The sequence below is a fragment of the Megachile rotundata genome, chromosome 10, assembly GCF_050947335.1.
Source record: "Megachile rotundata isolate GNS110a chromosome 10, iyMegRotu1, whole genome shotgun sequence".
NCBI lineage: Eukaryota > Metazoa > Arthropoda > Insecta > Hymenoptera > Megachilidae > Megachile > Megachile rotundata.
The window spans coordinates 11,899,658-11,924,219 of NC_134992.1; the positions used below are offsets into that span (position 1 = coordinate 11,899,658).

Below are 24,562 nucleotides of genomic sequence, written 5' to 3' on the forward strand. Positions count from 1 at the left end.
TAATTCTCATAATTTTAACAATTTATAATTTTAATTTTCAAGAACTGCAGAGCAACGGACAAGTCGGCGATCAGCGTGTGTTTCTCGACGGAGTGCGCCAGCTACAACGGAAACCACCCTATTCGCTACTGCCAGCAATGCCACAACATCCGGCACAACAACCGAAGAGGCGGAGACCACGTGTACCACATGGCTCTACCCCACATATCGCAGCTCGACTCGCAGTCGCAAACGTACATGGTCCAATCGATCGTCAGGTGAGAACCTTGCTGTGAATTTTCTTTATTGCTGAGAGATCGTGTACCGCTTACCTGAACAGGAACACGGAACTGGTTAGAACGGGGAATTGCACGAGTTTGACGGAACATAGAGACACTTTGAACGCTGGGTTAAAATTTGGGGAACTTACTTATTCAAGATTATATATCTGTATTCAGTTTACAAGAGTCAGGAGTTTGCTTGGAGAGTCAGGAGTTTGTAAAGAAATTTGGAGAGTGAGAAGTTTGAAGAGTCTTAGCTTTTGACGTTTCGTCAAAGTTCTCTAACACTTTGATGTTGATACTGTATTTTAGTAACTTTGTATCTGATAAGTATTAGAAAGAAAATTGATAATTTGACAGTGTATGCTAAAGTACTTGGATGTTTGGTATAAGTTAAGATTGCAAATGTGGTCATCAAAGTGTTGAGAAGTGTCCTACGGTTCCACCGGTTCCACAAGTGTTTACCAACCCAAGATAGACCGCGACCAAACCTAATTAAAGTCTGCAAACGACTGATCTAGAACATTGAAGTCAAAAGATTTTGAATTTGCGAGGTCGCGTCCTAGGGCTGTTAATCACAGATCCACAGCGTTTTACCTTGGATATGTTCGAAAGAAACACGATAACAGCGTACTAACGAATGATCGCAGGATCATTGTTGCTTTGCGTGTTTGTTCGTGCTGGCCCATCCTGCTTGGTAAGACATTATGCTGCGAGCACGTTTAATGGAAGAACATTTCACAATACTTCAAGATATTTAATCTAGTCCATATATATGATACGTGGATTCCATTAAACGTGATTAACAAATGCTCCATATATTGTTTTTAAATATTCAGAACGGACGAGATATCGTTTGAAGGTTTATTATTTGTGTCCTTACGGATTTAATATTTCTCCTTTCAGGATATCTCGATTCGTTGGAACTAGAATCTGCCAGCTTTCGAACTCTCAGAAACTGAGAAATTAAAAATATTAACATGGGGTAATTCAAACTTCATTTTAAAGAATATAATTTGTTAAAGAACTTCATTGCAATCATTGATGTTAATTTAAACAAATTATGAATGATCTAAACCTTGAATATGAAGTGTATACGGCAGTTCATAACAGGTAGCTGCGCAGTGAGGTTGCGTAGTCGCCTTGGACATGCGCAGTGAGCTTGCGCAGTCGCCTTAAACATGCGCAGTTCCTAACGGAAAGTAATAAACATGCGCAACAAGGTTCAAACAGTAGATATGCCAAGAAAAAATATAATAACCCTCACTGCGCATAATCATTTACAGTTAATGACTGAGCACGTGTTTCATCACTTCAAAATCTAAAAATATGCAGTTTTGATGCGTACCCAATTTTCATTAATAACTTGCATATTCAACGAATGAAGACATATAAGCAAAAAGTACTCTGAGTAATATTAATTCCTACAGCTCCATCGATGGCAATATAACGGGAGTCTTATCTCCTAACATCAAAACCTACATCTTTGAACATTAATCAAATCTACATATTTAAAAATCAGTCTACACCTTTGATTAATCACATATGATTGAGTATTAATAAAGCTTCCTTGAAACTCATATACGTCAAAATTGCTGTAAAAGAATAACTGTAGCATCCTACATCTATCGAGTAACGAGTAACGATGAATAATTGCCCTAGTGCCCGCGAGTGAACTAGGCACCGGAAAGAATATCAGAAAGTGTAACGAGAAACCTCGAGATGGTAGAGTCTCGAAGCTGGCCGATGCTAGACGAGTAGACAAGTTTTTCTTCTTCGAGTTGTCCGCGTAAGACACGTGACTTTGAAGCATTCACCCACAGTAGAGCATAGGAAAAGTGCACCTTAAAAGTTGCAATGCGCCTTACCCGAGGACACCAGGCTGTATCACGTCCTGGATACAACACACCAGCACCTGGTACCGTTCCACAAATAAAAACAGACCTACTGGCTCAGGCTTGACTAGATACCCATTACCTGAGACACACTGGTATGCTGCATGAACAGAAACACGATTTTAACGGGACACCATGGATTTATTTTTATTTTACATATTTTAGTCTCCGGGGATTATTTCGGATATAAATCGCACGTAGAGTATTCGTTATTTTTAGTTTTCACACAAATTACTGGGTTTTTTTGCTTTAGTTTTGTACTGGATTTTGAAGATTTCTGGGACGCACGTGGTGCGTCTTAGGGTGCTGGGATATGGAGGTATCGGAACGTAGAGATATCGGAACGTGGAGATGTCGGAGGGTAGAGATATCGGAACGTGGTGATATCGGGATGTAGAGATATCGGAACGTGGAGATATCGGAGCGTGGAGATATCAGAATGTCGAGATATCGGAGCGTGGAGATATCGGAGCGTGGAGATATCGGAGCGTGGAAATATCGGAGCGTAGAGATATCGGAACGTGGAGATATCGGAGCGTGGAAATATCGGAGCGTGGAGATATCGGAGCGTGGAAATATGGGAGCGTAGAGATATTGGAACGTGGAGATATCGGAGCGTGGAGATATCGGAGCGTGGGAATATCGGAGCGTAGAAATATCGGAGCGTGGAGATATCGGAGCGTGGAAATATCGGAGCGTAGAGATATCAGAGCGTAGAGATATCGGAGCGTGGAGATATCAGAATATCGAGATATCGGAGCGTGGAAATATCGGAGCGTAGAGATATCGGAGCGTGGAGATATCGGAGCGTAGAGATATCGGAGCGTGGGAATATCGGAGCGTGGAGATATCGGAGCGTGGAGATATCGGAGCGTGGAGATATCGGAGCGTGGAGATATCGGAGCGTGGAGATATCGGAGCGTGGAGATATCAGAATATCGAGATATCGGAGCGTGGAAATATCGGAGCGTGGAGATATCGAAGCGTAGAGATATCGGAGCGTGGAGATATCGGAGCGTAGAGATATCGGAGCGTAGAGATATCAAAGCGTAGAGATATCGGAGCGTGGAGATATCGGAGCGTGGAGATATCGGAACGTGGAGATATCGGCGCGTAGAGATATCAAAGCGTAGAAACACCGGTGCGTAGAAATATCTCATCATCGATACCTCAAGACATAAATATCTCAGCTCGTAGAAGTATCAGACCATAGATATGTAACGTATAGATATCGGGAATACCGTGTTCTATCACATACGACTATTTCCACCCTAATTTTCACCGTAACTAGTTCACAACTTCCCTCGGTTTCCGTGCACAATGAAAGTGAACATATTTGATCTCCACTTACGAATTTTGTTACTCGAATTTTACTCAACGTGATCATACGAAATGACATCTGTTCTGCATTCACGTAGTCCCTCTATATTGCAACTGGCATGACACCCCGTAGATATAACACGGAACACCATGAATTTTAAATAATCGAGGAATTGATTCTTTATTTAACGTCCTCAATGTCGAGAATATTTCTTTGCGATTCGAACGATTTTATCGACGATCGCGATCTGAAGTCGCGTCTGATTTAAGAAGTTGTGGTCGACGTAGATAAATCGATATTTTATTTTCATTAATATTTTTATGTGAAACATGTCTGAATTGTCGATCGACATTGTCATTGCTTGTTACAAGTAGTTGCTTCTCTATGAATTTTTTCACGATCAAGACTGTTTAATCCTTGATGAGTATGACTATAGTAATCGAAGTTAGAGGCGGATCGTGAAAGAATTCTTGACATCACTGGACGTGGAAGCTACGATTCTTCGACGTTCGGTGTCTTTTTATTATTTATTGGGTCGTTTGAAATTGTTGGGAATCGGGTTACAATAATTGATATTTTAATAGGATTACAATAATTGATATTTTAACTGAGAAGTTTGGAACTAATTATCGTTAAAATTTATTATATAAAATATGTTGCATCCTGACATCCACACTTAAGCTAGACATCAAAGTCCACATATTCACATTTTATGATCTCCTGTCCTTATACACTGGACTACTATTTACCTCCAAATAGTCACATTCAATACCATATGACCTAACATCTTCAGCATGTGAACCACATATAATTTATTGCAACATATTCGTATCTCATGACACAATATCTTTATTCGTTAAACTACATATGAGTTATGTTCACATATTCACATCTCATGACCCAATATCTTTATTCATCAAACTACATATGAGTTATGTTCACATATTCACATCTCATGACCCAATATCTTTATTCATCAAACTACATATGAGTTATGTTCACATATTCACATATCATGACCCGATGCCTTTACTTGTCAAACTACATATGAGTTATGTTCACATATTCACATCTCATGACCCAATGTCTTTATTCGTCAAACTACATATGAGTTATGTTAACATATTAACATCTGATGACCCAATATCTTTATTCATGAAACTACATATGAGTTATGTTCACATATTCACATATCATGACCCAATATCTTTATTCGTCAAACTACACATGAGTTATGTTCACATATTTACACCTCATGAACCAATATCTTTATTCATCAAACTACATATGAGTTATGTTCACATGTTCACATCTCATGACCCAATATCTTTATTCATGAAACTACATATGAGTTATGTTCACATATTCACATCTCATGACCCGATGCCTTTATTCATCAAACTACATATGAGTTATGTTCACATATTCACATCTCATGACCTAATATCTGTGCCCACTAAATAAGATACCATTTACCTTAAAATATTTACCCACCCTATAATACAATCCTACAATCCACACTCTATATCACCTTCTCTTAAATCACATATCTCCACATATTCTAACTCTACGCATTGAACCCTCCACTTATCTCCACATTCCCCGCGACCGATGACTCAAATCCAGTCTAACAATTTCAACCGCCTCGATTAACCACAGAGAATGTCGATCTCCGATTTCTCTTTCTTCCAAAAATCGCAGCCGTTCCGAAGATTGTCATTGCCATAACCGACCACAGCCAGACGTGGCCGCCGATCGCGTTAATGGTACCCGGTTGACCCACTCTTCTCTCTACTTGCAGCCTGCTTAAGGAAGCTGAACCGCTAAGTATGGATAGTAATCGAGAGAACTCGGAAATAAGTACTAATAAGGGCAGCACAGGATTCCCAGGGGGCGGAAGCGGTGCCGGGGGCGGAGGCGGCAGCGGTGGCACGTCCGGCGGTACAGGGGGCCAATGCGACCCAACTACCCTCGAGGAGAGACAGCTTCTCGGAAGATACGGTGTCTGGCTGCTCGTGGGGCTTTGCACCCCCAATCAGGACACCTCGATCGAAATTCTCGGACGTTTATTGTCAATGCTATTTCATTGGTTTCATGTTACTGCCTACTCTTTCGATGGTACTGAAAAAAGCCTTATGCATCTTATCTTTTCTGTTGGTAATTTAACACTTCGCATATTTATACACTTATGACGTAGACGTAGAAGAATGGTGGTGACGGGACGCTGCAGACCGACTCCTCGAAGCTGTCGAGCAATCGCTTCGTCTTCGTTCTCTGAGAGACTCGAACGATGACATATGGTCACTCATACATTCTCACATCGAAATTACAGTTTCATTCATGACACGATTGTTAATTACCACACTCAATCCATTTAGCTAATCTTGCCATATGTCCTTTGCGAAGAGACCCTCAGTTTTGAGTAAAAGTAAATTTTCATTCAAGTGATGGAAGAAATTTTATACTGTTTTTGATTTTTTGAAACCGAGTTGAATTGGACAGTTTTTAAATGTTTAGAGAGTTTGAAGTTTTGATAAATGAGAACCACGAAGCGATTCGAAGCGTCTCGAGCCCATCACTAGACGTAGGTAGTCTTTGGCCGCGATCGTAGGCACATTCGAGCGGATCGCCCCCGACTTTTGCGGCGCCTTGTACACGTGTTCGTTCGTCCTTCTTCGTTCCATCATATTTTGCCTCTGTCACTCCACAATTTTTAGTAATTACATATTTATTCTGCTGTAATTTTTAGGTCAAGTCATTTGCTATATTTAATTTTAATACTATTAATTCACAGTATACATTAATGGCAAATTAGTTCTAGTCTCAGTCAATTATAGTTGTCGATACGTAATCATTGGTCTTAAAATTAACGTCCTACAGAATAATTACGTCAGTGGTGGTTTTTTGCAAAATTTAGTCATTCTGATATTTTTATATTGCATCAAATATAAAGTTTCAAGATTACAAATTTCATGAAAACTTTCCTAATCCACATGTGGATGAAATTTGATCTCAGTTAGCATCAAACTGAATCCTAATTTACATTAACATTAACCCATTAAATTCAGACCTAATTTGCACTAACAAACGAAATACAAGATAAAAGGCAAAACGATGGATCGAAACCGAGCGAACTCTGTACAACTTGGGTAAAAGTATCTGAGTGTTTCTCCAAGCTTAACCATGAACACATGCCGTTCAAGATTTCGATTGAACAAGCTTTCTGTGTTGCTCCCCTTTTCTGTAAATTCTAACGTCCCTCTTGTATCTCTGTTAACCAGTAATTCAGTGTAATCGATGTCTCCTAATCTCGTGGCACGCTGTATCAAATTTTTTCGTTGCATAGGCGTCAGTTTCGCAGTCACTCGAATCATCGATCTCTTTTCGTCTATCATTGCTACAGTATCATTTCGTTAGCGTAGAAAGTACTTTGAACTTTCTGTTGTTGAATACTTAGAGAATTTTTAATAACGTTGCAAAGAATTCTATATTTAACACGTTTCATGCTACTTGTGTTTAAGCTCACATTTGGCTAGACTGAAAATCTTTAAGGCTTCATTAAGATTCGAAAGGTAAAAGGAATACTTTGTAATCATAGATACTTTGTGATATCAAGATACTTGTCAAGGTACCTAATTTGCCATGGATATAAAAATTTTTAAGGCACGGGACGTGTTAAATTGTCTGCCGATTGACGTCTGTGCGCATCTCGATCGAGACAGAAGTTGGCCCCCCGTGTGCATGCCACATTGTGTATACACACACAGACACACATGCGAAACATTGTATGTTGTGTATTCGTGAAAGCACGTGAAAGCTTTTTTTGAAGAACACGAGACAGGAAAGAAAGGAGGAAGGAACAAGAGTGCGTCTGCGTCGCGGCTGATCGAGTCTTCTTAGTTTACGATGCATCGAATCTAACGATAACATACTTTAACCCTTAAAAACAAATTAAAACGACCACACTTTCACAGTAAAACGTCTACAAATAATTTGGGGTAAATTTTTTATAAAATTACAAATTTTTGATAAAAAATTAGTCGACATTGAATTTAAATTTAGAAGCTTGATTTTGTCAAATCTGTGAAAGATAGGAAAAAACTTTTTTTTGAATATCAGAAAAGGTTCTATGCATCGAAGTAGTAAACTTGGGATTAAAAATTAGTTTGCTCGCCAATGCTTAGTCTATTTGTAACTACTATTTTTTGAATAACCGAAAATTTCTAGTTCGTTTAGAGTTGCGATTCGATGAAATTTCCGATGAAGTAAAATTCACGCGTAGATTCGCGAAAGTGCTTTCAAGTTTTAATGGAAAACGAGAGTCGATTTAAGAGGAATTTGTATTGCAGGCCAAGCGGAAAGTCCACTGGAGAAATTGAAAACCGAATACGTTTGCGGATGGCTGGCCGAAGTGATGAAAACGCACTACGAAGTTTTTATTTCCTGTCTTCTGCCGCATCCGGCTGATTACGTTCGTGTGGGTGGACACTGGTACGAATCATTACAGGGTGTCTCACGCGTTGCTTTATTATGGGTTGGATTACTACGCGTAGAATATGCACACGCTAGATTACTACGCGTTGGATATCCACACGCTGTATTAGTACGCGTTGGATTTCCACATGCTGTATTAGTACGCGTTGGATTACTACGCGTAGGATTCCCACACGTTGCATTACCACGCGCTGGATAACTACGCGTTATCCAAAGCTGCCATTCTCGCGTCTGCGCATGCGTAATTCTCGCACTCTGATTGGTCCGCGTTTTTCCTTAACCCCTTCCCATACTTTGACGAGTCTCACTCGTGATTCTTTCTTCAACTTGAAATTTAGGTCCAACTATAAGTTGCATTATCAAGGATCCCTGAATATAAAATACTCACAACATTTTAATTTTCTTTGTTCGTTTTAATGTTATAACCCTGAATAGTTAGTCTTGACTGACGCATCTGTTAAATAAATCGCATGGGAAGGGGTTAATAATTCAGAAATTAAGCTGCAGACCGAATTTTGTACAAAGAGAAAAGTTGTTCAGAATCTCGAACCCTACCACCCAACTCCAAAAGTTACACTAGCTGTGTACATCCTGTATAACGAAATAGTAAAGATTTCTATACTACCCATAGATTTCTAGAAACCCTAGGTTTACTAAACCTCTAGATTCCCATACCACTAGTAACATGAAACTGGTAACTAGAACATTTGATAACTGAATTATATAAACTGTTAATGAAGGGAAACCTTGGCGTCCAGAACATCGCACCTGAAGGACGGCTTGAATCGCCTATTCTGCCTAGTACCCTACGAAGTGATCACACCAGACGTTTGGGACTACGTGATGCCGCACTGGATGGAGGCTATGGTGAACGACGTCCCCGAATACGAGCTCCACGAATTGAAAATGATTCTACGGTACGAATCGATCCAATATACGTAGCCGAAAATAAGTCGTCCGGTTCTTACACCTCGTACCATTGTGATCTGAGTCGTTTACGAGCCACGAATTTTTCTAGCAAAATCCTGGACAGAGACATGAGTCCCTTAGGATTCGACGCTAGGAAGATGTACAACTTCGTGGCGAAACGTTTTGTGAATACGTGCGCCAAGGTTCAAGAGCAGGCACTGAATTGGCTGCAGACGCTGACTATGCTGGAAATCAGTATTCCTTTGTGTCAACTGTTCTCGATGTTCAGCGATGGCGTGGCGGTTATGGGGGCCATGAACTCGGCGGAGTCGGAACAGAAGCCTAGCAAGGGGACTAAGAAGAAGGACGACGAGGGGAACGCTATATGTAAGCAGGACTATAGGACAGCTTCATCTTCTGTTGGGTTACCTTTTCTTCTTGTAGACATATTTTTCTAAATGTATAAATTCATCTTTATAGATAAACATATGGGTCTATAACGTACTATTTTAGATTGCATATTTACATCATGTAGTGAAAGATTAAATTAAGTCTCAAGTGTGAGAAGTGTACCTGTGATCCTCTGATATGCCCACATTTGTCCACATTCAAATTTACAAATTCTATGTTGCAAGTGTATTTGCATCCTGATGGGTTAAACCATCAATGTCCAACAGGTTCTGTCGTGGAAAACGAATCAGGAAAATCAACACCACTCTCCGACGACGTTGTACCAACGCCCAGACACATGGAGTTCACAACTAACGCCGAGCTGAATTTATCCTGCTGCATTCTCATGCTCGACATACTTTTGAAACAGGTATTTAATAATACAAATCATCTGACTTACAGCTCTCCTAAATGATTTATTTATACTCTGCAGTCCTGTGTCATAAATGCATAAATATCTACAACCTAGTCTTCGTCAAGGCTACCAACCCAGTCTCATAACGACTGAAATGACTTCAAACACAGCAGATGGACAAATGAAAAAATAATGTTGCAGATGGAGCTGCAGAACATAGACAAACACACGGGCATCAACACGTGGGTATGCAGGGACGCGTGTAAACTGATGAAGTCGATCGTCGCTTCAAATTGGAACAACTGCCACATGTGCAACACGGACACCGAATGCACTTACTGCGAGTCTAGGGTGATCTGGCATCAACTCTGTTTGCAGTTGGTCACTTACATGGCACCTGAGAATCCTGCTTATCCACCTGATGTGAGTTTGAATGCTTGCTGAAAATCATGATTGATCAACCTGGTAGCTGGACTCAAAACCTTGACTGATCAACCTGGTAGCTAGGCTTAAAACCATGGGTGATTAATCTGGTAGCTGGACTCAAAACCTTGACTGATCAACCTGGTAGCTAGGCTTAAAACCATGGGTGATCAACCTGGTAGCTGGACTCAAAACTTTAACTGATCAACCTGGTAGCTAGGCTTAAAATCATGGGTGATCAACCTGGTAGCTAGACTTAAAACCATGACTGATCAACCTGGTAGCTAGGCTTAAAACCATGACTGATCAACCTGGTAGCTGGACTCAAAACTATGATGGATCAACCTGGTAGCTAGTCTTAAAACCATAATTGATCAAACTGGTAGCTGAAGAATCTTTATAGATATGATGTACCAGATGTTTAGATCTACTTTGTATTTCAAGAACATTGATGAATTCAATCTGACAAACTAGTACTTCCACATTCTTTTGAAAGAATCCTTATAAAGTATGTTGTAACAAATGTATAGGTCCACTTCATGTTTCAAGAACCTTTATAAATTTGATCGATCCAGCCTATAGTTCACTTTGTACTCGAGAATCATCTGGAAGCTATCAAACTTGCAGCCCCTTTATATTCGGGTCTCCATAAATCTGCCTTATCAAATCCTTAGCTCTACTTTGTATTTGAAGAGTCTTCATAAATCTGACCCATCAAGCCTTCAAATGATACTTCAAAAGTCTAACCCATCAGATGCACCGTATGATGCTATTAATAACTTCGTAGAAAATCGTGGACGACAACGCAGAGGACCACGGTAGAAAGAGTCCCGAGAGTTCCAGAAAGGGTGACTCGAAATCTGACGTGGTGATCAGTATGCCTGTACCGGAAATGCACTCGGTCGGTGGTGTTCTAGCACACATGCCCCAGGTACGTAGCACGATAATCGATCAGCGAACATATCGAGGATACATCGATGTGTTACACCGCCTAAATAAACACGTGTTCTATCACTATCTGTCTCGCCGTTTCTCTGTTTATCTATCTATCTATCCGTCTATCTATCTATCTATCTGTATGCGAAACAAAACACTTTCCGCCAGCCAAATAAAAACGCAGCATGCTCCTCGTCTAAACTGTGCGTGTGCCTTCTGTCTGTCTCTCTTCTTCTCCACTGCGAAATGGCGTTACCACTGATACACGGTAGGCTAATCTATGTGGCCGGAGGTAGCTATTTTGATCGTTTATATCAGTTCTTCGAACAGATCATGACAGCCACAGTAGAGACAGTTTCGGAGCAGCTGGATCTGGCGGCCATCATGCCGACGGAGAAGGTCATGTCAGCGGTGGCGAGGGCTGTTACTCTGTCAGATACTGATGTAGGTGAGGGTCATATTTTTGTATTGCTATTTTAAGGTTAGTGGGAGATAGACTTTTGTTATATAGGCAGATTGATACATTTGTACATTTGCACAACACAGCGGGTTATTGTTAGGAGTTGCGTCACTGTGGGTTGTAGTGACACGTGGTGAACTACTATGTGACACTGCATTGAACTAGTACATATTGTACTGCCATATGTTAGAGTATTATGTGGTGAATTACTACGCGTCGATTCACCATGCGTTGAACTACCACGCACCGATTTACCATGCATTGAACTACCACACATCGAACTTACACGCGTTGAACTACCATGCATCGAACTTCCACGCGTCGAATTACCATGCGTGGAACTACCACGTGTCGAATTACCACGCACTGATTTACCATGCGTGGAACTACCACGCGTCAAACTACCACGCATCAATTTACCACGCGTTGAAATACTACGCACCGACTTACCATGTGTGGAACTACCACACGTCGAATTTCCACGCGTCGAACTACCACGCACCGATTTACCATGCATGGAACTACCACGCATCGAACTACCACGCACCGATTTACCATGTGTGGAACTACTACGCGTCGAACCTCCACGCGCCGATTTACCACGCGCCAATTAACCACGCGTCAAATTATCACACGCCAATTTACCATGCGTGGAACTACCACGCGTCGAACTTCCACGCGTCGAATTATCACGCGCCAATTTACCACGCGTGGAACTACCACGCGTCGAACTTCCACGCGTCGAACTACCATGCGTGGAACTACCACGCGTCGAACTTCCACGCGTCGAACTACCATGCGTGGAACTACCACGCGTCGAACTTCCACGCGTCGAACTACCATGTGTGGAACTATCACGCGTCGAACTTCCACGCTTCGAACTACCATGCGTGGAACTACCACGCGTCGAATTTCCACGCGTCGAACTTCCACGCGTGGAACTACCACGCGTCGAACTATCACGCGTCGAACTACCATGCGTGGAACTACTACGCGTCGAACTTCCACGCGTCGAACTACCATGCGTGGAACTACCACGCGTCGAACTTCCACGCGTCGAACTACCATGCGTGGAACTACCACGCGTTGAACCACCACGCGCCGATTTACCACGCGTTGAATTACCACGCGTCGAATTACAACGCACCGATATACCATGCGTGGAATTACCACGCGTTGAATTACCACGCGTCGAACTACCACGCGCCGATTTACCATGCGTGGAACTACCACGCGCCAATTTACCATGCGTAGAACTACCACGCGTTAAACTACCACGTGTTGAAGTATTACATATTGAATTACCACGCGCCAAAGTACCACATATGCTTCCACCAACATAACCCTAACCCTAACACGTCTGACCATACACAGACTCATTCTACTGAATCCTACAAAACGTCTGATCTCCAGCAACACTCTTAGTTTGACCACATATCGACTAATATTACCTGAACCTATCAAGAACCATTTAAATTTGTTGTTTTAGCAACAGCAACAGTGAGCGTGGCAAAAGCTCGACTAATAGGAGAGAACGATCAGCCGTTAAATCTGAGTCCAGAAAACGAGGCGGATGATTTCTGGCACACGTCTGTCGGGAAATTTAGATTCAACATCGAGGATCTTCCAGAACAGCTTCAGTATATTCACAAGCTTCTGAAGGTATGTTTAATGGTGAAGTCTGAAGGAAGTTACTGAACCTTGTATTTTTTGTGTTTGTAGGAGATAATGACGATTGATAAGCCAGATATTCTGTACTACATGCTGCAATGTTTGAACGTGATGTGTCTATATGGAGATGCCTTCAACATCGCTGTGAAGGATCATCAAGGATTCTTCATATGGTGTCAGGAAAATTTGCTGATAAAGAAGTGAGTCATTTTATTAAATCTGAGTTCTGTGAAAAAAGTACCTTATTTGTAGAATTCATGTTAATCAGGGTTGTTAGAGAAATTCCACTTTAATGTTGTTAGAGAAATTTCATATTAGATTAATCTACTTTGACCAGCATCATGTGTCACATATTATCAATTTTGATTAATAGCTTCTCTAATTAGTACATACGATACGGTTATTACATTCGAGTAGCCATTATTAGTAAAAAAATTAGTATCTCCATACGATGTCACATATGAAGTCCTCGTGTGTTAGCTCGTCTACCCTTATTAGCTAAAAACCGATGCATTCACTTTTAGTCAAAATAACCTGCTACCTTGACTTTCAGTTGCAACACACTTGTCAGGTATTCCACATTTTTGCATTTTACATATTTGCTAACTCCCCGTCAGAATAATTTATCTATCAAACTACTTTCAACTGAACACCTTTCTGCAGTCTATGGGATCTCCTAAACGCCGAGCACTCGCACATAGCCCAAGTGACAGTACCATTATTGTTGCACTGTGTGACTTTACCCTGCGGAACAGACACCTTCTGGCGACTAATTCAGGAAGAGTTCCACAACTCCGACTGGCGAATTCGATTCGTGGCAGGTGTGACAAGTTACACGTTCAAGTTACTAGTTTCCCAAAACATTTGGAATAAGGTCTTTAATTTCCAACAGTGGAAAGAGTGACCCTCATCGCAAGGTTCATGGACTCCACCCCGTTGAGGAATGTCATGAGTCTACAGGCTGCTCTGGCGAACGCATTCTGCTACTTGATCGCCAGCATGGACGACAATAACGTTTACGTCGCGCAAAGATCTACCTTGTATCTTGGTACCATTCATGACACAGCTATGAGGGTAAATTTCGTCTACACAGTATTTAAGAGCTGATGACCAAAACCTGAAGTAGGTTCTATGTGAAAAGTAAACATTTTTGCAGTCACTGATCCTCTGTTTGGAGACGCAGTTCGATTCGGTGATTGTGGATCGACCTATGGTGCTGCAATCGCTATACCAGTTGCATAACAGTCTCAGTGACAGACATATCTTGACGTGGGAGTTCTTTCTTAATCGGTTTGATGCACTGTTTTTGGAGGCTCAGATTAATTTGGAGAGGTCTGGGGATGCGCCGTACTTTCGTGGTTAGTTCAAGGATGGAGGAGTTTAAAATGTACTGATGGTATAAGTTGAGTTTGGAGAGTTGGGATGGGACGAGAGGGAGATTTTTGGGGATTATGGAATCATTGGGAGATTTGGTGCTTTTCGAGTTTGGGATTTTGGGACTTTCGAATTTTGGGAGTTAGAGATAATCGAATTTCTAAATTCCCGAATTCTCAATTAATCGAAAATTCAAATTCACAAATTACCAAATTCCCGAGTTATCAAATCTTCAAATCCTCAAATTCCCAAATTCTCAAATTCCCAAATTCTCAAATGTCCAAATCCTCAAATTCCCAAATTCTCAAATCTCCAAATCCTTAAATCCCCAAATCCTCAAGTCCCCAAATCCCCAAATCCCAAAATCCCCAAATCTTCAAATCCCCAAATCCCCAAATCCCTAAATCCCCAAATTCCCAAAATCCTCAAACCTCCAAATCCTCAAATCCCCAAATCCTCAACTTCCTAAATCTCCACATCCCCAAATTCCTAAACTACTAATTCCTAAATAGTTAAAAATCAAAAACCCACATCGTAGATCTTAGGAACACGGACCTAAACAGCGAGATCTTCGTGAAGAAGCTTCACAGGGCCCAGGAAGCGCTGTCCCAGTCAGACGGAAGCGGGACCAACTCCATAAAGACACTGAGCGCGAGTTTTGGTACCAAGTGGCCCTACAAACGCACAATGTCGGCGCCTGCGTCGATGATACCTCGACAGGATACCAAGCAAGGTACACGAGTCACACACTCCATAGAATTACATATTAGTCATCGTACTTGATGATAAACAATTATAGATTTACAACAATTTGATCACGTTGGACTCATAGAATTATAGAACAGTGATGGGCACGACAGTGATGGCGACAGTTTAAAACGTCGACGTTCAAAGTAGAAATTTGTAAATGTACTTGTAGGAATTTTGGACGGTAGATTTGGGGATGTGGGGGATTTAGGGATTTTAAGGACTCGATTCAATATGCGTGGAGCTACCACCCAATGAACTACTACGCGCCGATTCATCATGCGTGGCACTACTGTGCGCTGAAATACCACATGGTAAACTATCACGTGTTGAACTATGATGCGTCAATTTACCACGCGTGGAACTACCACGTGTCGAATTACCATGTGCCGATTTACCATGCGTGGAACTATCACGCGTCGAAGTAGCACGCACCGATTTACCATGCGTGGAACTATTACGCGCTGAACTACCATGCGTGGAACTACCACGCGTTGAGTTATCATACGTAGAAATACCACGCGCCGATTTACTACGCGTTGAACTACCATGCGTAGAAGTACCACGCGCCGATTTACTACGCGTTGAATTACCATGTGTAGAAATACCACGCGCCGATTTACCATGCGTGGAACTACCACGCGTTGAACTACCATGCGTGGAACTACCACGCGTTGAGTTACCATGCGTAGAAGTACCACGCGCCGATTTACTACGCGTTGAACTACCATGCGTAGAAGTACCACGCGCCGATTTACCATGCGTGGAACTACCACGCGCTGAACTACCATGCGTGGAACTACCACGCGTTGAGTTACCATGCGTAGAAGTACCACGCGCCGATTTACCATGCGTGGAACTACCACGCGCTGAACTACCATGCGTGGAACTACCACGCGTTGAATTACCATGCGTAGAAGTACCACGCGCCGATTTACCATGCGTGGAACTACCACGCGTTGAACTACCATGCGTGGAACTACCACGCGTTGAATTACCATGCGTAGAAGTACCACGCGCCGATTTACCACGCGTTGAATTACCATGCGTAGAAGTACCATGCATGGAACTACCACGCGTTGAATTACCATGCGTAGAAGTACCACGCGCCGATTTACCATGCGTGGAACTACCACGCGCTGAACTACCATGAGTGGAACTACCACGCGCCGATTTACTATGCGTGGAACTACCACGTGTCGAATTACCACGCGCCGATTTACCATGCGTGGAACTAGCACGCATTGACAGGGATATAGAAAATTTGAGAGTATAAGGAACATGAGAATAGATTTTAGAAGATTGAGTTTTGTAAATTCAAAGATTTTGCTTATCACACAATTTATAGATCTGAAAATTAGACAATCCAGAAGATATACGGGACTAAAGACTTGAAGACTTAACTTAACTTGTAAAAATTTCCACAGTAAATAAATAAGCTGACCAACAGTAGCGAATGCCCTCGCGGGCACAGTAGCCCATCACTGTTATAGAACATTAGTGCAGCTCAAGCACCCTGATCGTACACGTGTTTCTGACCTGTTCCACCGTTCCGAACCCGCTCAGAAAAGGAAAAGGTGTACAGCCGGCAATACTCGGCGCCTATCCTGAAGCGCAAGAGCTCCAGATTCGGACTGGGTCAGTTGCTGGGGTCCACCCCACCTAATAACAGTATACCAGGTAGAGTAGTGTTGCTGCAGTAGCTATAGACGTGGCGTTACTCTGTGTTAAGCGTCAGTGTTACCTTCCCTTATCCTCTGTATACCGGAAACCGTGATAACGTTCCGAGGATTTCGAAGGATGTGTTGTGTTCGATGTGGAGGCCGTGTGGTAAGTCGATGGTTGTGCTGCCCTTCGAGAGGAATTCGCTTTTCTTTTTTAGCTAAATCGAATTGCCATTTAAAAATGGAACACACTTTGCTTTTCGTAGTTGGCTTAAAAAGCGTTGATGCTTTATCCTCTTATTTCTGATGGATCCTTGTAGTCGCTTGGTAGCTTAGTAACCAAATTCGCGACACGAATGTATTTTGTTTCAAGGTAAAATAAATTATAGATAAAATTTGTATAGAAAGTTTGTTAAGTTTGAAGTGTTCGGAAGTCGCGAACGTGGCTACTATCCACATGCCTAGAACCCTAACCATACCGACTTCATTGGCTATCTTAGACCTCATTAGAACTCCCCCATTAATGGTAGAACTCTCCTAAATAATGCAAGCTCTTTGATTCAATATGCTTTAATGCACGATAATCTAAGTGGAATGCTTAGTATAGTTTAATTTCAAACCGCAAACAGCAACGGTAAGGTATAAAATTGTAATCAAGCTCGTCAGGGCGGGATTTAATATCATTGACCATTACAGATGGACACGTTCATTCGTTGAACATGGTGGACGAAACCAGCGCTCTGCCAGGGTATACCCACAAGATCGTCGACCTGGAGGAGGCTGACAAGGAGACCATGCACTTGCTGGTGTTCCTTCTTATGCAGTTCCTTTCCAGACAGGATCAAGTAAGTTATCCTTTATCAAATAAGGTCGTGCCAGTTGAAAACAATTTTAAATTTGTAGGCCTTTCCGACGGATGAGAAACCTCTATCGAAGACGCAAGGAATTGTGCTGCGCCATTTGTATCTTCTGTTGGGTTACAATCAGACGGAACGCACGTTCCATACTTCCCCTCAACGATTACGGTAAGAAATTTTGATATAAGACTTTGAAATATGGGGCAATATATATGGCAACAGATATCAAGTTTGCTCTATTCTGATTACTCTGAGTACTGTCATTCAAGTTTGAAATCCTGCAATTACCCTCAGAGTATCTCCAGTGTTCAACGTCTTCATCGCGAACCTGCCCCAACTGCTGGACCAGAACCACGTGATGGGGTGGGTGATGACACCCCCCGTCTTAGCCATCCTCCAACACTGTCCCTGCCCACCGCAAGGGATGCCTCTGTCGGACCACCAAACACCTACATACAGTTTATGGTACCTAGAACCCCAGAACAGGCGCTCCTGGCTGATGGCTTTGCTAGTCATACTGTACAAGGTTAGTAACCAGCTTCGCTGAATTGAACAAATGAATGAACAGAACATTGTTGCAGTGTCAGTATGGTCAGCAACCCTGGTGCAGTCAACTGCAGGTGCTCATCAAGATCGTTTTGAACACGTTGGATACACAGCACCATCAGTGCAAGCGTATTCCAGCGACTCTGGTGATGGGTGCTCCACCCTCTAGGTCACGAGGTGCGTTTTGTGGAACAAGGTTTATGTTATAGCGTTGGCAGAAGGTTGATGTTACTTTTGCTGTAGATGTGTCGCAACCGTCTCTGGGTGTGGATCATGAGTTGATGACGACTATGGGAGAGATAAACGCAGAGAGTACTCCGATGAGGACACCCATGATCTCCGTGCATCAACGTAGCCCCGGACCAACGCACGGGCAAATGGAAACTCACTGGGAAGAAAGCACACCGACCTGCCGTTACACGAACAAGCACTCCAGGTTATTTTATCCACTTCCTGCATCTTAGATAACATAGACTCCTACCCTGGAAAGGTAGAGCATTAGGCTACTCTAGCTTGGAATGTTCCCAGACACGTTTGTGAACTCTGCACCCCTCGTGACATCTCTGTTTCATCAAACACGTTGTATCATTGAGACAGAATCAAGATCACATCACCTCATATTTCATATAAATAGATGAACCGCAAAGGTTAAACACTGGTAAATTGTTCATAGAGTCCAGTAGTGTCACCAACGATTCGAGCATCGTTGATAGCGAAATTAGTCCCATGAACCTTTAGAGTCCTTCCTAGACAGTGTTAACTAGCCAAGACCCAGAGGGTACATCATCACACACGTGCCTGTGCTTACACCGGTAGCTGCTTGTTACAATTTCCGCTATTGTGAATGCTCTGCAAAGCTACTCGATCAATGCGGATGATACGGAGTCCGAGCTGGCCGCAATACCCGAGAGCCCAAAATCTGACAGCACCTTACATGGCAGCAGTGGTGGATCGCTCGGTGAACTGGAAGAAACTCCGACCATCGTCACCAGAAGCGTTTCCCTTCACGGACCTAGATCCTCCACCACCACAGACATCGTCGCTAAAATGGACTGGAATAACCAACACGCTGCCAAGAAGTCGGACACTGTTAGCAGACCCACTTGGTTCTTGGGCAGCGAAGACGACACTCATCAGGTACTTGTCATTGTGTATCATTCTGTCATCATTGTAATTTGATATACTTCAAAGTGTATGGAGGGTGTGACTTTAGAAATTGTCTCGAATTGATTAAAATTTTAGCCGAGTACAAAAGGTGGACCTCAAAAGAAATGGAGCGTCCACGAGGGAGTGAAGATGATGGTAACCAGCCCGTTACTGACCGGCCAGGCTGACCTGCAGAAGTACACTGCTATAACCAGAGCAGTGAGCGAGAAAACGGACAAAACAGTGCCGGAGAAAGGAATCCTGGAGAGAGCGATTCCAGAGAAAACTGTTGAAGAGAAGAACGTGACCGTCCAGATAGCCTTTAACGGAGACACGGCCTCGTCGAAGCCCTTCGGACTATCCAGCGCCCTCGCCACTACTATACCTCCTCAGATTCAAAGGTAGTTATCTTATTCTTACTACGTCGGTTGCTTGAAGGCCATGAACACGTGTCCAGATACGAGCAGCCGAGGGAGAAGACACCGACGGCAGGTTCCAGTAACTCTGACTCTCCAAACTCGAAGCAGCTGGGTCGCCAGAAGCGTATCGAGCAAAGCGTAACCATAGCGTCGCCAGTATCCCCGGGTCAGGTGGTCACTGTGACCAGCAGTGATCAATCGAGTTCACCCGCGGTCAGTTCGATCTCGTCACAAATCACCAGCACGGAGAACGGACAGCATCCTGGATGGAATGATTCTGTTCATCCATTGACTACGCCGACGGTTGAACGTCTGCTGCCAATTGGCACCGCTATTCGTCCCGTCGGTGAGTACGTTTGGAGATCCGGATATGACGTGGTTATCTTGATGGATAACTTTAGGATATTTCTGGAGACAAGAGGTGGTTGTTGCAGGTGTGCGGCCCACTCAACGCGTCCTACGTTGCGAGGACACGTATGGCTCGCCGGAGTCGCCTCTGTCCAAGATGGACGTGTTGACTGTCAGTGAGTATCCCTGACACTCTTCGTCTCCAGTGCAGCGATAAATAATCTCGTTCTTCAGGTTCTTCGTTCGATCAGGACAGCGAGACGTGCATGTCCAGCGACATAACCAGCCCTCGGAGCATATCTCAGCTGGAGTTCCCGATGCCTGAGCGACTGCTACCTGTTGGACCCCACAGGGACTTCTCTGGTTTGGTGGAACACGTTCGCCAGGCACTCGGGGTTCAGGAAATCGAAGGTATCTTTTCAAGAAATGAAATGGTACTATGTCCTGATAAATCTTTCAATGCGCAGATTCGAACAAGTTCAGTAACGGAAACGGTGTTAAGGTGGACGGACAGGCGCCCGTAAAACAAGACAGTACCACTTCCGAGAACCTGGTATCACTTGTATTGATAGTTGTCGCTATATCTTTGTAATAAAGTGCATATCTGTCGCTATATCTGTCGTTTATGATGTAGTCGGCTTCTCTGGTACCAACATCGAACGAGGTGCACTCGAGCAGGTCCACCAGCCCGAGGAGACTGATCAAACAAGTGGCACTCGAATCACCGCCTCCTGCGATGGAGTCTTTGGATTATCCCGGAAGGATCTTTGACCTGGATCGGAAAATCAAAACCAAGGACCACGTTCGCATTCAGCGAGACAAGGCTCGGAAGGACAGTCTTGTTGGGCAAGATGGACCAATGGCGAGGCGTACGGAATCTTGGTGAGTTAAAGTGATGGACAGATGTCTGTCGAAAAGAGGATAAGTCCCAATTGTCGCATGACCTTTCAATCATGGTTATAACAGTCATGATTGTAAATGAACTTGAAGCTCAATTGCTATTTATTAGCTTGATTCTTAAAGATCCAAATCCACAGGTCAGGTCCTCAACTGCAGCTCAATTTCGATGCCGCCTCCCAGCAAGCCTGTCACGCTGACTTCAGTTTGAAGCAGAGCTTATTCCGCATAGGAGATGACTGTATTTACGAAAGGTAAATACAGTCAGCTGAAGTGAACTTAATCTAGAAGTGAAGCTACTTGTAAGTGGCTACTTCTAAGCTACTTCTTTCGATGCTAACTTAAGTTCTGTCTGCAGATGTTCAGAGTGCGGAACCATAAAGGAGGAATACTCCGACGAGGAACTAGGCCTATGTATCATCAACCTTGGAACGTTCATCCACCGCGAACCGTCCTTGGCAGCGCCTCTGCTGCCAGAAATCCTGCGTGTCGTGACAAAGTTGGTGAAATGCTAGAAACGAAGCTGTCTTGCATAAATGACGAAGTGTTTCTTTGCAGAGTGGCACTAAATGCGATGTACCCTTGGCAAAGTGAGACCAACATGCACCTGCCGGGTGGTGCGATCAGCGTGGCTCATCAGTTCCTTCGTTGCGTTCTTCATCAACTGGCGCCTAACGGTGTATTCATACAGATGTTCCAAACACACTTGAATGGTAGATACTTTGTGCAGATGCTTGCTATTGGTGCTCGTTAAATAAATTATTGATGTTATTCGCTTTTCAGAATCCACGAGGATGCAGTTCTTCAAGAGCGTCACTCAGGCACTAGTCGATTTCAACGAACTCAACCCAATCGCACCCTTGCAATTATTATTAGAGGTGAATGCTCTTTTAGACTCTCATCCTCTTTCACAACTTTTTTATAGATCTCGTAAATCTATCATCTAGAGTAGAGATGGTCAGATGTTATCACTCACATTCATTTTAGGCCCTAAACGCAAAGAAATCGCTACCAGTGGAACGTCTACCGATAATACTTTACAACATAGCGTGCTACCTAGACTGTCTACCTCTGGAGGCAGGTCTAGGTCCAGGTGCAGCGACCTGGAGCGGACTGCTGGCACAATTCGACGGTCTATTTCGGAGACTAGTGTTAATGCTCTCCTCCATCGAGGACACCACATCATTACTGAGGATCATGATCTCTTTGCTGAAGGTTCCAGGGATACAGCAATCAAAGGTCAGCATGGGTCAGGTCATAAGTAACACATTTTAATGGCCAATCACGAGACTTTCAAAGGACATCTTTCCTGCTTTACCACTCTTGCTTCAATACATGTCTCAGATAAATCGAAGGATAATTTACAGGGTATGCTGGATCCCTTCGCCAAAGTGTTGAGCTACGCCATACAAAATTCCACCATCAAGTACAGTTATCTGACAGATCTGTGTTACTTGTGTCATCGCGGCTTCACCAGAGACAGAGACAAACACTTCTTCGGTAGGACTATAGTGTTTGAACTGATCCAAGCGATTAAATTCAAAACCACCATACCGGATTCCAATTTTCTGCTGTTGTTACACTTTGTGCTTCAGGTAGGTTACGCTCACTGTGGTGTTATGCTCACTCTTTAGTCGCTGTTTGAATAGCATGCTTATGAGGCGATCTATTTAGGATATCGGTGGATCGTTGCCTAACACCATCGCAATGGAGAACATCCAAACGGACGTATCACCGATTTATAATACGAACGCTTCCGAGTCCCTGAAGAACCAACTACCGGACGTACTTGATTTCCTGGCCGATTTTCACACGTTGAGCAAAGTGAAGGTAAATGACAGTGAATCTATTGAATACAAATCGTGATTTGTCCTCATCTTCTTGTGAAATGGTTCTTTGCCATTAGAGTTACAGCAAGGGAATGCAAGCTGGTCTAAACGAAGACACTTTGGGCGGTATACTGAAATGTGGTCTCGCCGAATACGTGGCTTTAGAAATCACTAGGGGCAATAACAGGGAGAATAGAGCAGTGGCTAGGTATCTTCCGTGGCTCTACAGTGCACCATCCATGGCCCAACAGGGGTAAATCTTTGATTTAATGAAATGCCGTCGGTGTGACTGGGTAGAACCTAGGTCTTATGTATCCCAAGAATTGGTCTTCGCATGGAACGTAAAGTAAATTAGGGAAAAATCCTAGTCACACCAATGTTCACTAGTCCAAACTATTAGTAGAACAATCCATGATTATTTTCCAAAAATTGTTAACAGACATTATCACTGACTTTGTTAACTAAAAGAAAAATTATTTCAGAGCTCGAGAGTACGTGGACTGCATAGGGCACATCAGATTGTTATCCTGGCTGTTACTAGGATCCCTCACGCACACGGCGATGTTCGCCAGCAGTAACAATATGCATAGTCATGGGCCATCGATCCCAACAGCGCAACCAATACCACAGGAAGTGTCCTGCCACGTTGCTGATCATGTTCAGTACATATTCTCCGGGTTTCCGGAACAGTCCAAGGCATCGGTTCTACACATGTCCTCATTGTTCCATGCCTTCATACTCTGTCAGGTATGACTTACAAGAAACATATACGGAAATTGCGATGCAAGAAACAATTTACTGTCAATGTCGAAGATTCAAAGATCTTATGAAACTCTATGTTCAGTTGTGGACGATGTATTTGGAAGAACTATCAAAGAACAATCCATCGAACAGCGAGGGTCACAATATCACCATGAATATTTTATTGGAATTCTGGGGAAAAATAACACCATGCATACTACAGTTGGTTGGACATTCGAAAGTTGTAAGTATACTTTATGAAAAAATAGTTTTTCTCTTTTAATGTACCGATTTATGTAGTTGGCAGAAATGGTTAACTTGCACTTCTTGAGTCTACTGGAAGCCCTGCTCGAGTGCGGTTCCATTTTGTTGAGCAAGCTCCTCCCACTTTGGAGCCCAATTTTATATTCGCATCATGCTCAGGTAAATATTATTCTTTATTTAATAAGAGAATAGTAACAATTTCTTTGGAATTAGCTACCAGGACACTTGCAAGTGCGTTTGCAAAACTGTCGAGATTTCCCGCCCAACAAGATGTCGGAACACTTTGCCTCTTCTCGTCGAGAATCGAATGCTATGCTGTTACGCTGGCTACATAGGTTACAGTTCAAAATGGGACAGATAGAAATGCAATCCTCTACGGCCACACAATTTTATTCGATTTAAAATCGAGCTGTACATCGATAAATTTTATAAACGTTTACGAATGTCTGTAGTGTTGTTTATATTGAGTGTTGCCTAGCTGTTTGTATATTATTGTTACTTGTTACAAAATATATTTATTGTATCAAAGTTTCGTAGTTGTCTTATTGAAGTTTAA

At 42.9% G+C, this 24,562-nt stretch overlaps 2 protein-coding genes across 10 annotated transcripts in view; one reads left to right on the plus strand and one right to left on the minus strand.

Moving 5' to 3' along the window:
• Positions 1–24,534, plus strand: part of unc79 (UNC-79 domain-containing protein) — a 28,023-nt gene extending 3,489 nt beyond the window's left edge. Inside the window, exons 8-48 of one of the 9 annotated variants that reach the window (XM_076536213.1) lie at positions 43–257; positions 5,278–5,303; positions 5,358–5,633; positions 7,826–7,967; positions 8,711–8,887; positions 8,989–9,266; positions 9,557–9,699; positions 9,886–10,107; positions 10,895–11,038; positions 11,362–11,491; positions 12,993–13,165; positions 13,226–13,374; positions 13,838–13,995; positions 14,067–14,248; positions 14,331–14,532; positions 15,087–15,281; positions 16,862–16,975; positions 17,656–17,804; positions 17,863–17,984; positions 18,111–18,342; positions 18,398–18,539; positions 18,606–18,798; positions 19,220–19,499; positions 19,605–19,909; positions 19,966–20,273; positions 20,362–20,451; positions 20,510–20,686; positions 20,743–20,828; positions 20,910–21,157; positions 21,313–21,426; positions 21,531–21,671; positions 21,731–21,885; positions 21,956–22,050; positions 22,160–22,411; positions 22,540–22,767; positions 22,847–23,002; positions 23,079–23,254; positions 23,484–23,748; positions 23,846–23,986; positions 24,043–24,165; positions 24,220–24,534. In XM_076536213.1, coding sequence (XP_076392328.1) covers positions 43–257; positions 5,278–5,303; positions 5,358–5,633; positions 7,826–7,967; positions 8,711–8,887; positions 8,989–9,266; positions 9,557–9,699; positions 9,886–10,107; positions 10,895–11,038; positions 11,362–11,491; positions 12,993–13,165; positions 13,226–13,374; positions 13,838–13,995; positions 14,067–14,248; positions 14,331–14,532; positions 15,087–15,281; positions 16,862–16,975; positions 17,656–17,804; positions 17,863–17,984; positions 18,111–18,342; positions 18,398–18,539; positions 18,606–18,798; positions 19,220–19,499; positions 19,605–19,909; positions 19,966–20,273; positions 20,362–20,451; positions 20,510–20,686; positions 20,743–20,828; positions 20,910–21,157; positions 21,313–21,426; positions 21,531–21,671; positions 21,731–21,885; positions 21,956–22,050; positions 22,160–22,411; positions 22,540–22,767; positions 22,847–23,002; positions 23,079–23,254; positions 23,484–23,748; positions 23,846–23,986; positions 24,043–24,165; positions 24,220–24,408 — 7,293 coding nt within the window. In that variant the 3' untranslated portion in view covers positions 24,409–24,534. Of the gene's footprint in view, positions 1–42; positions 258–2,095; positions 2,251–5,277; positions 5,634–7,825; positions 7,968–8,710; positions 8,888–8,988; positions 9,267–9,556; positions 9,700–9,885; positions 10,108–10,894; positions 11,039–11,361; positions 11,492–12,992; positions 13,166–13,225; positions 13,375–13,837; positions 13,996–14,066; positions 14,249–14,330; positions 14,533–15,086; positions 15,282–16,861; positions 16,976–17,655; positions 17,805–17,862; positions 17,985–18,110; positions 18,343–18,397; positions 18,540–18,605; positions 18,799–19,219; positions 19,500–19,604; positions 19,910–19,965; positions 20,274–20,361; positions 20,452–20,509; positions 20,687–20,742; positions 20,829–20,909; positions 21,158–21,312; positions 21,427–21,530; positions 21,672–21,730; positions 21,886–21,955; positions 22,051–22,159; positions 22,412–22,539; positions 22,768–22,846; positions 23,003–23,078; positions 23,255–23,483; positions 23,749–23,845; positions 23,987–24,042; positions 24,166–24,219 lie in introns of those variants that run through there. The other 8 variants (XM_076536209.1, XM_076536214.1, XM_076536215.1 and 5 more) reach the window with 8 other exon arrangements.
• Positions 1–24,562, minus strand: part of RpS11 (ribosomal protein S11) — a 352,472-nt gene that overhangs the window by 107,120 nt on the left and 220,790 nt on the right. The gene's annotated exons all lie outside the window — the stretch shown is intronic.